At 41.0% G+C, this 15621-nt stretch overlaps 1 protein-coding gene across 1 annotated transcript; it reads left to right on the top strand.

Annotated features, from left to right (window-relative positions):
* Positions 1–791: 791 nt before the first annotated feature.
* On the top strand, positions 792–14194 carry NTPCR (nucleoside-triphosphatase, cancer-related). Its single transcript, XM_032682777.1, has 5 exons — positions 792–883; positions 3466–3628; positions 4732–4825; positions 7562–7771; positions 12317–14194. The coding sequence occupies exons 1-5, from the start codon at positions 850–852 to the stop codon at positions 12383–12385; spliced, it is 570 nt and encodes a 189-aa protein (XP_032538668.1). The 5' UTR covers positions 792–849; the 3' UTR covers positions 12386–14194.
* The last annotated feature ends 1427 nt before the right edge of the window (positions 14195–15621 follow it).

Here is a 15621-nt window from a genome sequence, read left to right as displayed (position 1 = left end):
GGTGTCCCAAACATAAGGAGGACATAGAAATGTTGGAGCAAGTCCACAGGAGGGCCATGAAGTTGATAAGAGGACTGAAGCACTTCTGCTGCAAAGACAGGCTGAGAAAGTTGGGGTTATTCAGCCTGGAGAAGGTTGTGTGGAGACTCCATAGCAACCTTCCAGTACCTGAAGGGGGCCTACAGGGAAGCTGGAGAGGGACTCTTCATCTGGAATTATAGTGATAGGACAATGAGTTATCAGTTAAAAATTGAACAGGGAAATTAGGTTAGATATTATAAAAAATTTTTTACTGTGAGGGTGGTGAGATACTGGAACAGGTTGCCCAGGGAGGTTGTGGATGCCCCAACACTGGCAGCGTTCAAAGCCAGGTTGCGTAAAGCCTTGAGCAACCTAGTCTAGTGGGAGGTGTCACTGCACATGGCAGGGAGGGCTGGGATGAGATGACCTTTAAAGTCCATTCCAACCCTTAACATTCTATGATTCTGTTATCATACTCAGCAACGTAACAGGTCAAACTGACTAGACAAAGAAAACGCTGACCTCATTTAGGAACTAATTAGGTTGTTTTTTTTCCCTCTCCCCTCACGTTAAGTACGTCAATATCATGGGAAACACCACAGCACCCGCCCACTCTTGGGCCACGCCTCCGAGGCCGCCTCAGGCCGGGAACGGCCCGTCGTGCCTCAGCACTCACCCCCCGACCCTGGGGTAATCTTCTGCTCCGGGGTTTGGGGCTGGGGCGATGCCTGGGTGTGGGGCGGGGCCGGGCCAGGCCGGGGGCGGAGCGGGGGCGGTGCAGCGCCGGGGCGGGGCGAGGGCGGGGCGAGGGCGGAGCGCGGCCCCGCCATGTCGAGGCACGTGTTTCTCACAGGACCCCCAGGTAACGGGGGCGGGAGGAGCCCTGGCAGCGGGGCAGGGGGAGGCGGTGCGCTCGCAGGGCTTGCTCTGGGGCGCGGCACGGCGCGGCCCAACCCGGCCTGGCCTGGCCTGGCCTGGCCTGGCCTGGCCTGGCCTGGCCTGGCCTGGCCTGGCCTGGCTTGGCCTGGCTTAGCTTGGTTAAGCCTGGCCGGGCCTGGCTCGGCTTCGGCCGCCGCCCTGCACGATGCCGGCGGGGCTGTGGGGCACTTGAAGCCGGGTCAAGGCACCTGCTGCCGGGCCCCGCCGCCGGCCTGCACTCCCAGGTGCCCCGGGAGCGCCTCCAGCTACAGCGGGGCTCGGCAGCTGCCTCCAGGGACCCCCGGCGTGTGGGCCCCGAGGTACCGCGCTCCCCCCGTGCTGGGGTCAGAGCTGTTCCTAATGCACTAATTAGTTTGTTCCTAATGAAAGGCAATGTTATCTCTCCATCCAGTCCCCTATGTCATTTACTTCTCCAGACACTACTGATTTGTCCCTGGTTCCAGCCCTGCAGTTCGGTGTTGGGAAAAAACCTCACCTCCCGGACAACTAATCCTGTTTCGTGTAAACTGCATCCATGAATAATTTCTGAGAGCTCGTGTTTTCTGTAACTTAATTGTAGTGATTTAGCACTTGCAACCTAAGTGATGTTCAGATATAGGTAATAATTGATATCCCAGATGGACAGGCTTTGATTGAAGCACTGGAGTAGTTCATCAAGGTAGGGGAATCAGATTATTGTGGAGGCAGAGTGGGGTATAGTATAAGGGTTGAACTATATGGTTGATAAAGAAATTAACCAGTTATTATGATTGCAAACGTTTCTTTTGTGGTGTGGGAGTAAAGCACTGGACCTAATTCTCCTTTCTGTGAACCTCTTGTAGATGCCTGTCTTGCCTGCAATTAATTTAAAATGCTACTGCTAGGCTGAGATAGGGATACATTCTACCCCCTTCATTCTGTCTTTCCATCCACTTGAATAAAGGCAGCCCTCTGGGAGACTCAAAGGTTAGGCCTGCTTAGGCCTTGTCTCTTGTCATTTATCTGAAATTGAATGTGCTGTTTTGATTAGCGAAATGTATAACTTCAAGCTTTCTTAAATTTAGTTTGAATCATTCTAGCTTTCTTCGGCAATTTACTGAATGAAGTTAACCAAATTAGAGATAGCAAATCCACTTAGCCAAATTAGTATAAATTCGCTTATAGAGACAAGGTCTTGGAAAGATGTTAGATGCTGAGGGTGCCACATTTGTTATTTTATTGTTGTTCAACTGCCAGAAAGCCCTTTTCTTCAGTTTTGAAAAGTTTGTTTAAGAGTTTGGCTAGATGCCCTTGAAGGCACAGTGTATTTTGTCATTGATACTGACTGTTAGGAAAAAGGAGAAATTTGGTGTGTGTGTGTTGAAATTATTTCTTTTGGCATCTTTAGGCATCTCACATTTGGTCTGTGTTCTTCGTCTCTGGGAATTAATTCTGCAGGACTGTTTTCTATCTTCAGATTTTTTTAGAGCAATGATTAAAAATGAAGTGATAGCACTAAATTTTGTGAGAGGTGATAAAGATGAGTTTAAAAGGAGATTGTCAAGGGATGGAAAGGAGAAGAAATAGCTCCCTTGGGGGACGTGAAAGGATGCCTGGGACATGACCAATGTTTACACTGTAAAAGGTATATCAGAATGTGCAAGGAGACATCAGGTGGTGAGGCTTTTAAGGACCTGTCTTAGGGTAAGAAAATGGATTAAAGAGAAGGGTACCAGGATAATTCATGTAAAAGGAACTTCGAGAGGTGTAACAGAGGGTCAGCTATGAGGCCAGACCAGGTTGCTCAAGGCCATATGCAGTCATGTCTTGAAAACCTCAAAGAACATGAAGACTGCATGGCCTCTACAGGCAACCTGTTTCAGGCTTCATTGGCCTCACAATAAAAAAAATTTTCCCTATGTCTAGTCAAAATGTCTCTTGATTCAATTACCAGAAGAAGAATTTTTCTGTTGTTGGGAATACTTTTTGCCATGTAGGACCTGGTATCTCACGGGCATCAAGCACTTCTGATTTCTAGGACATCAGGGAAAGTAGTGTGTTCTTTGCACCAGTTAGGCTTCTGTTAATAGCTGTCTGCTTTGACCTTTTGATCTAAAAAGGGGGTAAACTTAGCTCTGTTCTTAAAAAGTAGTGAATATCAGTGGTAGAAAGGGAGATTCATCAGTCAGTCTTCCAGCAAGCTTGGATATCAGTTGTGTAACAGTATGGCTCTCATGTATTTACCTGTCTTGGGGTAAGTTTTGTGGCCTGCCTGTGTGCTATCTAAGCTATTTCAGTGGTAGCCTGGGATATTTTTACCATTCTGTTGTGAACTTCTTAAATGCTAGTAAAACTTTACCGTTTCAGTACAGGATGAACTTTAAAAGGCGCTTCTGTTCTTTCCTACCATTTAAAAAAAATAATTTGCAAACTTCAAAAGTAATCAGTGTTTCTGCTGAACTGAATCATTACTGTGGTGTTTAAAAATGGGCTTTTAGTGCAGAAGAAGATTAATGCTCTGTGCTTTTTTTTCTTCTTTATTTTCAGGGGTTGGAAAGACTACTTTGATCCAGAAAGTCACTCAAGCTCTAAAATCCTCAGGCATTCCCATTGATGGATTTTACACAGAGGAAGTTAGAGAAGGTGGCAGGAGAACAGGATTTGATGTTGTCACTTTGTCTGGAAGCCGAGGACCTTTATCTAGAGTCAGGTACTGAGATTTTAATAACTGTAAGTGGCTTATTGTTTTATGTGTCTGCTTCATCCATCAGCATGTTAAATGCTCTTCCAGAAGGTGATTTCCAGCACACATATGGCTTTCATGGTCAGGTTCATTGTTTAGTTCTTGTGTCCTGACTGATACCTTTATTGTATATGCAGGCAGTGTCTCTGTTGCATACTGAAATATTGAAAATGTGCTGGGGGGATGTTCTCTCTTACTGCTGATTTTACACCAGATAAAGAGTAAGCACTGACGAACCTTTTATTATGAGGCCAAATCTGTTTGGAATACAGTTAGTAGCTTATTATGGGCTGGGAGGAAGATTTCTGTGTTTCCACTGGCTAATTTTTGGAGACAGAAGTAGAAAATAAAAAGGGAAATTGCCTATAACATTGTTTTAAAGAGCCATTGACTGGCCCTCAAAACTCACATGTGAATTTGAAGAAAAAGAGGGTTTCAGAGCCACACTAAGAGAGGGGCCTCTGAAGTGCAGAGGAGCTCACAGTCTCTCCTGATTCTCTAACCTTAGATTTTCCCACTTTGAGCAAAACTTAGTCCAGGTCCACGTGTGACCTTAGCACCTCATTCAGACAGAGTTGATCTGACTAAATAATTTACATTCTGCTAATAACAGAGGTTCACCTACGATAGTGTGGCGCAGCACATGCAAACTGAGTATTTTTCTGAGATTGTTTAAGTGTTTCTCTATACTGAGATTTGGGCTACTGCTGTGATGCTGTCTGTAGTGTTACATTACCAAATTCAAAGATCTGAACTGCAGACATGAGTTTTGATTTCAGTGTAAAAACACCTGCTAACTTTTAGATGTCATTGTCCTTCCTTTACACTGTTCAAACTTGAGCTTGCATAGCTGTGAAGGTAGCTTATGGTATAAATATTATCTAAAAGCAAGCTCTCTGCAATATGACTTAATCATGGTTTGCAGAGTTTATTTCCCATCCTTTCTTAGAAGAATTGAGGGCATTTGATTTATTTGAATAAATTCCCATAAATCCACTTGAAATGACTGCAGTGAATTCTCACTAAACTCAGTACTGAGAAAGAATTTTGTGTCTCTTTTTCAACTTCAGTTCTAATTCTACTTCAAGATGTGAATACCGGGTTGGACAATATGTTGTAGACCTTGTTTCCTTTGAGCAGTTGGTTCTACCTATGCTAAGAAATGTGAGTATTCTATGAAAGCTGCTGAAAAATGTGTGTTTTACGATGATCAGTGTTACTGGAAGGCCCTTCTACAGCACTAGTTTTTGATATTAATAAATGGCCTGTTTCTTGGGTTTTGCTGATTCTGATTGACTTCGGGATGAGGAATCTGGAGGAACAAATCTGGCTTGTTCTCCTGTCATTACTATGGTTTTGCAGAGATTGCAGTCTCTTCTTTTTCTTGATCTGATGTCATCTTGTGAACAAGACCTCCTTGACCTGAAGAGGCAGCTAGTAGAAAGTTTCTTCCTTTGCCACTATCTCACATATTGGAAAGCAAACAAAATGTACTAATGGCTTAACATGGAGAATTGAGTCAGTGGGTGCAAGAAAAAGGCTTTTGCTGCTGCTCTTCTTTAGAGCCCTTTTTCCCCACTTCTCATTCTCATCGTCTTCCAGTAGAAGCATTTGTTTCTTGAATCCGGTGGGTATTTTTGATTACCACTGTATAAGTACCTGCAGACTTATAATAAGCAGCCTCATTATTTGGGATTTAGCCTGCTGCACAAGGAGTGCTCTGACTGTGACAAGACTTTCCACACAGTCTTTTTCCTATCCTTCTGCTAATATTCTGTTACTGCCTTTTTCCTTCTCTTTCCTCTCTCACTCCAACCTTTCACCTCTCTAAAATTAAACGAGAACAGATCTGATTTTGGCAATAACATCACAAACAGTGTGCAGCAGCTGCTGAACTGTACTACTAAAAAAATCCTATTGTGATTTCTCTACACTGCCAAAGCTCAAGGGGACAAGGAAGAAGGGACTTTTTTGATGAACTTAGAACAAAAACCACAGAGGTGCAAGGAGCAAAAATAAGATTGACGATCTGATTCTTGTTTTTGTCAAGGAACATTAAAGTCTGACAGTAGGGAAACAAAGATGTTGAGGCAAGGGAGAAAGGAAATATTAATAAAATGGAACGAGTTTTATATGTTTAATTTCACTGCAACTGTATTTATGATGTTAGTAAGTACAAAGATAGTTTAATAGAAATACTTCATTTAGCCAGTACTGCATGTGGAATCCTTTCACTACTGAATTAATATGAAGTCCAGGAGAGATCTTCCTAGAAAATTGTTAGCAGTGTTGAATTTTTCAGTTTCTTATATAGCTTACTGCAAGTGCAAGAAGGTGAAGAGAAGAACTGGGGCCAGCAGAGTTACACAGTGCATGATCCTGTGCTCACCGGAGGCACTGTTTGTCAGTAGGAATGTGGTCATGCATGCAGGTGGCCCAAAGTGGAACAGGAGAGTGAGGAAGATCACAGAACTGAAACAAGAAGAGACAAATGAAGAATGAGGTCAGGAGAGTCATAGGTATGGTCTGGTTTGATCAGAGAGCAGCATGAAATGGGCACATGCCCATTTAGTCTTGATGGCTGCTCTTACGGCTTTATTCACTCCAGTGAGAATGGGGTAGATTCTGCAATGGAAGATCTCTCCAGTTCTGCAAACTTTACCAGGCAGGACTGATGAAGTTTTTTCAGTTTCTTTCAGAGCAAAATGCTGTGTTTCTCAGTGTGTGACCTCGTGTCTGGTATTGGCTTTTTGGCTCACTGATCTATGAAAGGATTTTAGATAAAACAGCTACTCAGTAGGGACTCAGCTTGAAAAGATTTTTACATTTTATACAGTTCTTTTACTTTCCTGGAAGCAAACATTTTGCCTTCACAAGGGAGAATACCTCTATTTTTTTTTAGGTTCTGTGTAATATGGCTTGTTTTGGTACATATTTACAGATCTGTAGTGATGTTTTGAATTTAGCTCAGTTCCTCCTTGCTTCTGTAAATAATGGAGCACACTTCTGAGTTACTTTTACCAAAACAGGGTAGGCATTGCACTTGTTTTTCTGTTGAAGAGTTCCTTGACTTCAGGAATGCTTTTTCCTCAGTAGCAGTCACCCATCTTTTTTTGCAGACTTCACTGCTGCTTGCACCAGCCTGCAGCATGGTACTGTTTGGCACAGTATTCACTTCATGAAAAAAGCAAACAAACCACAAATGTGGTTAATTGTTAGTATGATGTCTCTCCTACAATCCAGGAAGGTGGCTAGGACTATATAATAAGATAGATCTCAACAAAGAAATGGAAGAGGACTGTTCTGATGTGGGAAGGACTTGCAATGGCTTGGTTGTTATCCAGGTAGCTTTGAAGAAAGCCAGTTGTTCTGAGAGAAGTGCTCCTCCTTCAACCCAACTGAAAGAGAAGAAAATGCCAAATCTAGAGTTAATGGAAGTATATTTTTTAAAATACTTGTTTTGTGTGACTGTTGATCTATTCTGTCTATTCTAAATGCATAATTTGATGGGAAGAATAGAGATTTTAAAGATTGGTGAGCCTCAGAATGATTGAGAGCTGCTAGTAGGCAAAGTGTAGTTCTTAACTGTCAAATAGCTTGTATGGGAACATTGTGAGAATTCTGCTTTGAAGGAAATCTGATATTATGGATATTTCCTATAGCAGTTGGTATTTATACTGTACATATATTTTCATCCTTCCAAAAATCTGTCCTGAAATAAAAATAGTAGATTTCCAAGTCTGTCATTTGCCAGCAGTAGCTTTGACTCTTCCACTTTCCCCAGTATTACAATTGAATTTATTTATTTAGGAGGTATTTCTTTTATCAGCATAGAAATTATTTCTGTTGCTTTTTCTGAATTCTGTTTTACTTACAGTCTCTTGATGCATTTTTCCACAGGTAAACCATGGCAGTGGCACAGAGAGAAGAATTTGTGTCATTGATGAGATTGGTAAAATGGAACTCTTCAGCCAGGCTTTTATTCAAGCTGTTCGTCAAACACTGGCTGGCTCAGGGACTGTGGTGCTTGGAACTATTCCAATACCTAAGGGAAAGCCACTGGATCTTGTTGAAGAAATAAGAAGTAGGAAAGATGTTAAAGTGTTCAATGTGAGTAATATTTAATATCCTTAAAGAGCCTTCTGTTCTAGGTTACTATTTTGTATTTGGCTCTGTTTAAAAACTGTTGCTACCAATTGATAGCTGTGGGTAGCTTGTATGAAATAAGCTTTTTAGTTTCCATTTTATTCTTAATGGGCAGGTGCTCACATTATTAAAAAAAAAAATCCCATTTGGCACTTGATGTAGCAGGCTCACACAGCTGGCTTTGCTTGTGAGGGGCTGCAGAAGTAATGATATAGTTGTGTTAAAAGGTTTTCTTGCTGTAGTATTATTGCTGCATAAGTATTCATTATTCCTCAGAGTTAAATCTTTTAAAGTACAGTCAGATTTTTAAGCTTTTTTTTTTCCCAGACTGGCTTGCAGAAGTATTACCAGTAATCGTATTCATAAAAAAAGGCAGCAGTGGAGTTTGCAGAAATGATTTATAGAAGAGAGACACTTGTAAATGGAGTATACTTTCTCTGGAGTCAGTGAACCAATTTTGGAATTCATTATGTTATTTTTACAGACATAATTTTCAGAATATTAGGGCCTCAAAGTGCATTTCTGATCAGTTACAGGGAAGGTCTCAAAAGCTTACCACAAGCTTTGGTTCATAGGAATACGTGCACGAGGTTTCTTTAACATCTCTAAGTGTCCTGGATACTTCACAAAATCAAGCTAAACACATCCCCCACTCCTTTGACCTATGTTTGTTTCCTCTTCAAAGTTAGGTTAAAAAAGCTGCAGTGCTCAGAAAAGTTCTTCAGCTTTCTTTTAGTTGGGGATCCCATCATCATCTTCAGTTTCTGTTTTTACCTTAAATGCCAGTTTAATTAAGTGCTAAAGCAATTGTAGGAGCAAAGTCGAGAGGCTATTCCTTTTCTTTAATAAGCATTCAACTCCTACTGTTCCTTTCAGAGATGAAGCCCCAGGTTTTCTACTACCAACCTGATGAATGTTTGTTGTCAGGCTATTGAACAGAGATGCACATGAAGATGAGCTCAGTTGGTTAAAGCACAGCACTAGTAATGCCAAGGTTGTGGGTTTGATCCCCATAGGGGCCATTCACTTACCGGTTGGACTTGATGATCCTTGTGGATCCCTTCCAACTTGGAATATTCTGTGATATGAATATGAATTTTGTATGACTTGCTGTACAGTGATAGGACTGGGGAATAGAGAATGGAGAAGCCTCACTGAAAGCAACAGTCACTCAGTGCTTAGGCTGCAGTCACAGCAGGAGAGTAGTGTGTGCGTTTGGTACTCTTGGGAGGAAATGGAGTGCTAGAAAATAGCATTTGGCTTTTCAAGGAAGCTTTTGAGGCTCCTGTTGTCTCTTTTTATCAGGTGGTGTTCCGAGGGCATGTGCTACTCAACACTGGGTTTTTAGCTGTGTCAATGTTCTGACACATCCTTCTCCCAAGTACTGACTGCAGCCAGAAAAAGTATTTCTGTAAATTTCAACAGAGCAGTGTTTTCTCTAGCTAAAAAATTTTTGCAAAAAAAAGTGACCCATCCTGTTTATGCTGCTGAGATTAGGACATGCAGGTTTCTTTGATTAAATAGAGTTCTCTGGTGAATCCATTAGCCAAAAGCACGGATGTGAAATGTGTAAGAGACTGCTGTCATTCCCTGTGACACAGACCTGCTATGCTGAAGTCTTGTGCAGGAGAGCATCTGTCTCTCTTGCTCCAGCGACACACTATATGCTTTTTCCCAACTGGTTAAAACATGTGCATGGCCAGGAACAGAACTGGCCTGTGGGGAGTCAGAAGTGTTAGTAGCTGAAGTGAATGTTGAATCACCAGCTCACATATTCTTCGAGGACTGTGGCATGGGGAGAACCTGGGTTGTCCAAACAGTTCATGGTCAGTAATTTCTTACTAACTGTTATGGTGCCTGGAAGTGTACAGAAGTAGGAGACTACCTTCCGAAAACATGCTTGCTGCTTCATCACTTAAAATGGAGATTGGCTGCGTTCAAGTAGCTCAGCAAAGTTTTTTCATCCTTCTCTTAGTGTCACAAGGACAGTTCTGATGTTTGATGCCAAGAGCACAGAGACAGCTGTTTGGGGTTTTACAGTCCCTTCTGTCTTGAAAGCTTATTTTGTTGGTGAATGGGCCCAGATGCCCTAAAAGCAGTTGAACATTTGTTCTCAAATGTTTAATTTATTATGTTAGGGCACTTAACGATATTTAACACATTTCTTTCCATTGTTGCCCAATTCCATTTTACTGAGAACTAAACTTTACAGTGAAACTACAGAGGCTCTTTTTGCATTGCATGTGTCTGTGTAGTTTTGCAGACATGGTGTCATGAATAGGATCAGGTTATCCGTAGCAGCTGGCAGATACTAATTTTCTCCCATTTTCCCCATCTAGTAATTTTGCCTTCATGAAACCCATTAGTGAAGTTTGGTTGCATATGCCTATTAAGAAAGAAAATAGCTGAATGGATGAGACAAAAAGGTTCCATTTGAACAGATTGTAGATGAGCAGTTTCCTTCACAGTACTTATAACAGGGGAAGAAGGCTTTTGTCCTCTGCAGTTGCATGCTTGTAGTCTAGGTGGTAATTTCCTCCACATTACCTAAATGCTTAGTATAAGCAGCATCTACAGGTTTTTTTAACTCCCTGTCTAAAATTGTACCCATCTGTTTGTACATTCAGTACAGATACTGGGAGATTTGTTCTTTCTGGGAAAGCTGCCTGCACAGAATGTCTCCAGATCTTAAGAGGAGACTTATATCTATAAAGCAGCGTTTGTAAAACAGTTGTGAAAATTTCCCAGTGCTTGGCACTGTCCCTCTGCTGCTCTCACTGGACTTCTGGCATGTAGGTATGGAAAAGGGATAGATAAAATGTAGTATCGTTTTTGTTGGCTGTGAGAGAGTGGGAAGAGCTATTAAATGTGCAGAAGGTCCTTTGAAAGTCAGGATATCAGTACACTTGCTGTGAGATTTAGAGTTTGGCTCATATGTGCTGTTTATTGTTTACTTTGGGGTCTCTCAATAGCCTTACTGAAGAGCATTCTTTGTTGTCTTGCTCTCTTTGTTATTGTGAGGGTTTTTGTTTATCTTAGAACAGGCTTGGAATGATTCTCAGTAAAACCAGGGACATTTTCAGGCAGATCTTCCCTTTCATTACTCCCTCCCCTCCTTTTTTTTTTAATGTCACTTATTCATTAGTCCCATGTTGATCTGCTGTCTTGAAATCAAGTGGGGTAGGTGAGGCCATTGTCTGTAGCTTTTACAGACAACACAGCTTTTACTGTGTTGGTTTCCAGCATTTGGATAGGATGTCTGGGACTGTAAATAGTGGTAGGCTCCTAGGGTCAAATTCTTGAGGTAGGGTTGTCACCTGTTGAATAATAATAATAACAATATTTCCTCCTGTTCATTATTGACTGTAGTACTAGGAGGGATACAAACTCTTGTGCTCACATCTTAAATGCAGATAACAGGGAGTGCGGTGAAAACCTTGCTGGTAGAGAGTTTTATGCTGTGCACAGTGTTATGTCTCTCCTTTCTTGTCAAACAGCTTTTCTCCAACTTTATAGGAATGTCCTTACTCTTTTTTTTTTTTTTTGGCTCATCTGTCTTTGTCTGATTTTTTTCCTGCCCTCTCTGCAGAGGTCTGAATACTGGGGAAAATTTCTTAGACTTTTTAAAATGAGGCTTTTGGTGATGCTTCACAATTGCTTCTTAACCCTTTACCATCCCAGTCATCTCCCAGGTTTTGTTTGAGTTAGTAATGCATGGGTCACTGGGCTCTGGATCAGGACCTGCTCTGTCAAGAAGGGCTAATTTACACACCCAGGGCCCCCCCCCCAGCTCTGTGCCCCCAGGAGCTGAGCTTACTGGCAAGCACAAGCATTTGGTTGGCAGTTTACAGTAATCTGTATGTGCTGGAAAGCAAAAAGACAGGGCACTGGGCTACATGGATTTTCACATATGCTGGTCTTAAAGCCCAGCATTCCATGGACTGGTCAACCGAGGCTGTTTCTCAGCATGCTACAGAAGACCCCAGCTTTCTCAAGTACTCTTATTTCTTTTTGGAGGTGCTTCTATCCTGCAGTACTAAGGTTTCTCAGACTGCAGAGGTATGCTTCTAAGCCTGTTTTAAATTTTTTTTTCTTTGCAGATGTTTTTGTCTGGGTCTGTCATCTTAATAAATACAACCCTTGCAAGTAACGAAGGCATAAGAACACTTTATAGTAGGAAAGTTAAATTTGGTGGTTGAAAACGATTCTAGTAATGACAAAAGTACATGCTAGTTCTTTGAGTGATTCTTGTTAGTTATTCAAGCCCTGAATAATACTGCAAAATGCCATGGATAATTAAATCAAAAAGATCATTGAATATTCAATTATGTGTGTTTGTGGGTTTAGCATATTGTGTTCTCAGTAGCAGAAGAAAGCAGGTGTTTGACACTCAACATTCCTGCACTGAAAAAGAAACGCATTTGAATTTCTCCTTTGATTGTTTTTGAAGTAAACACTGGTATAGAGGCTATTCATCAAATTACATCAGTTTAATTTCTCTTTCTCTAGGTTAGTAAGGAAAACAGAAACAGCATTTTGCAAGACATCTTGGCAGCTGTGGAATCCTGCAGAAAATGAAGACCTTTTCTTTCCTGTAAACACTAAAGCTTTTATTTCAGCAAAACATTTTGCGGATGTTTTAGAGTCTGTCTTTCCTGCTTTAGGCCCTGGAGGCTTTACTGGAGCCTTCAGGGTAGCAAGGTAAAGCTGGTAGTAATCTAAAATGTGAAAATGGGATAGCGGGATTTGTATTTATTTAGTTCACCAAATTCAAAAAATTGAACAGAGTTGTAGCTAACATCCGGTTCTAATCTGGGTGTTTGGAAGTGAAGTGGTCTAACTCTGATCTAGGTCACCTCATGTAAAAACAAGTAACTGTAAAATCTGCTTGAGATCTTAGTCTTCCTGAGTGTGTTTGGGCTGCTCTGCCTAGAGAGTACTTCAGTATCTGGAACTTAGCCCTGGTGTAACAGAACAGAACCCTGTCCCAAATCTATGTGTGTTCTGCCTGCCTTATGTAGAAATGTCTTTGCTGTTGGCAACCCAGTTCAGGTGCATCCAAGTGTGTTTTAGCATGGGTGCTGACAAATCATGAAGTAGAAGGAATAAGCTGATGGTCTCTCTCCCTCTACTTCCAGACACCCTTCCCTGCAGTTGCAGTATAAGAAGGGTTAACTAAAGTTTCAAGAAAATTTCCTGTAGTTCCAAGTGACATTTACAGAATTCCACTTTGGGTGTAAAAATAACCAACTCTAACCTCTCCTGCATGGCCCAGACAATAGTTGCTAAGAGGCTGCATTTTGATTTTATTTTCAGTTTTCTGATGGTAATCCTGTCCACACCCCTTGTAAAATTATATATATGAAACTTCAAGTCTGTGAAGTTCAGTCAAATATTGACTTGTTTTTCATGCAGAGCTTGTTTAATCAGGATTGACTTAATACTGCATTTATCTGTATTTGTTTTACAATCTGTTATGTTTATTGATACTTCTTATTTGTTTGGGTTTTTTTTCCTTATTCAGTTCTGTTCATGTGTAATGGTGAAATAAGAAGTGTTTGAGAGTATTAAACAATGTGTTTCCCTATGAGGTGTGCAAATGTGTTCAGGAAAAGTGCTACCACTTAATCAGTTTTGCATGTTGTGAAAACAGAATTCCCTCCCAGGTGCACACTGTTCATTGTAAAATTTATAGTCATCTCTGGTTGTATAAAGTTCTTAAGAATTCAGTTGTTGCTTAACTTTTTTCTGTTCAGTTTAGTAACTTTTAAAATCACCAAACTATTCAAAGCCATTTTCAAATATAATTTTATTTATTAATATCTGTAGAACTGACACCCACAGTTGTACAGGGCTGGATGGGGACAGGCATTTTTACAGGTGTCCTGCAAACAGCTGGGAGCATGGAAGGAATGTCCTTTCTCTTTCCTGTATTCAGAACAAGGGGGTCTGGTACAAACATTGCCCCTCCCCACATAGTAGGAGGTACGTGCAATGTTGTAGGATGCCATGGCCTCATTCCCTTCTGCCCAAATCCGTTTGGATGGTAATATCATTTTCATCATATTTGGGAAAAAGAAAATTCCTCTTAGGGTCTCACTCCTTTGAGAATGTACAGCTCCTGGCTGCTTTTTGCAAAATAAGGTTGTGCCCTGGAGATATCACTAATCCTTTAATTACTTCAGGCATCTTACTCAGACAAAACACCTTTTTACAGGTGAAGGACTTGGGACCAGTGTAAACCTTTTCAGGGCTGTATGCCATAGATTTTTGAGCAGAAACCTTAAATATTGGATGTTCTCCTGTTTCAATGTCAAGTCTCTTAAGCTGTAAAATATGCTGCAAAAGAACAGTTCATTCAATGATTAAATAAATAACCAAAGTCTAGCAAGGTTTTAGTGGGATTGCTGTTAAGTCTTAAATGAGGATTGACCTTTAAAGCTAAATAAAGTAGAGAGATTTCGCACTTCTCTGTTAGAGGCTGGGGAGGGAAGTTCCTTTAGGAATGATGGCAGAATTGAGTTTTCCAAATTCCAGCTCAGCCAGTCTCATTGGGAGATCACTTAGAGTGGTATTTGTTCCCCATAAAAGTAGATATATTGCCTTGCATATAATGGTATGGTGCCTACTGTAGTCTCATCATATAATAGAGTGGGGAAAAAAACCCCAAACAATTATAACAACACATTTGGGAAACCTGATCAGTACTTTTAAGCCATTGTCTCATGGTGCAAGGAAGACCTTTTGTAGTGAGGCAAGATGGCACTGGAAAATGCAGGTGGATTTTTTCTTCACTGTAACTGTGAATGAAGTATCAGCCCTTTTAAACCAAAGCACGTTTGCTACTGACATCAGTGTCTCTTGTTTTCTGCCACCTATCTCAAGATTGGTGAGAGTCTTTAATTTGGTGTTCATTTTTTTTTTTTTTAAGTCTATTTTCTCTCTGAACTAGAGTGCTTTTCAAGAGAAATAAAGAGAAATTTTGTAGTCTCTGTTCAGCAGGAGATTGTAGATGACCTTAACAGTCATGTCTGGCCTTTAAATGTGAGGCACTCCTGAAGATATGATTTGCCTCTTTCAAATATACTTTGAGTGACTGAGGAAGTAGTACTTCCAACTGAACATAAGTTTTTATGATGACCTATGTTTACTTTAGAGGTAAAAATTTATTGTCTGGTCTTGCACTAGTAAAATACTTGGAAGGCCTTCAGAGCACTGTAACAGCAAACAGAGCATTCACAATTTCCCTGATGGGCCAATTTTACTAATAGCAGACATTTGGTGAAAAGAACCTCTGATGTACAAGCTAGATTCCAGATGACAGCATTAGTGCACCTGCAGGTTTTAATTGGTGCAAAAAAGGGGAGAATGTGAGGTACCAATTACTCTCTCAAAGCCCGAGAATCAAGGATGTTTTTGGCAAGGAGGCTTCTAATTCCAGCATAAAATTGCACACAGCATGGAATAAACAGGGCCTGCATTATTTATCATGCATTAGGCAATTTTTGACTTGTAAAACTTTGAGAAGCTGAGAGAGGGGAGTCTTTGACACTGGACCCACTGCAAAGTTAATTATAAGTGATATGTCTGTGTTGCAGATTTAAGGATGTACAAGCACAGTGAAACATGGTAATTAAATACCAGCTCCCAATTCTGGGAGTAATCTAAATATGGCAGTAATTGGGTAGTTGAAAAGAATGCATTGATGAGAAGATGATTATTACATGCTAGAAGATCTCCCTGGTAATTTTAATCTTCTAAAATGAGCTGCACAAAATTCAGCTAATCTTTAACTTATATTTTCCAGCATGAGA

The sequence above is a fragment of the Chiroxiphia lanceolata genome, chromosome 3 (genome assembly GCF_009829145.1).
Source record: "Chiroxiphia lanceolata isolate bChiLan1 chromosome 3, bChiLan1.pri, whole genome shotgun sequence".
NCBI lineage: Eukaryota > Metazoa > Chordata > Aves > Passeriformes > Pipridae > Chiroxiphia > Chiroxiphia lanceolata.
Note: the sequence above shows the minus strand (reverse complement) of the source record. Positions and strands in the feature narration are given on the sequence as shown.

What these genes read in the sequence shown, in the direction of transcription:
- NTPCR (XM_032682777.1), top strand. Translation starts at nt 850, where the DNA reads ATGTCGAGGCACGTGTTTCTCACAGGACCCCCAG. An exon ending in GTTTCTCACAGGACCCCCAG is followed by an intron (nt 884 to 3,465) that starts GTAACGGGGGCG and finishes CTTTATTTTCAG; the next exon opens with GGGTTGGAAAGACTACTTTG. An exon ending in GGACCTTTATCTAGAGTCAG is followed by an intron (nt 3,629 to 4,731) that starts GTACTGAGATTT and finishes TTTCAACTTCAG; the next exon opens with TTCTAATTCTACTTCAAGAT.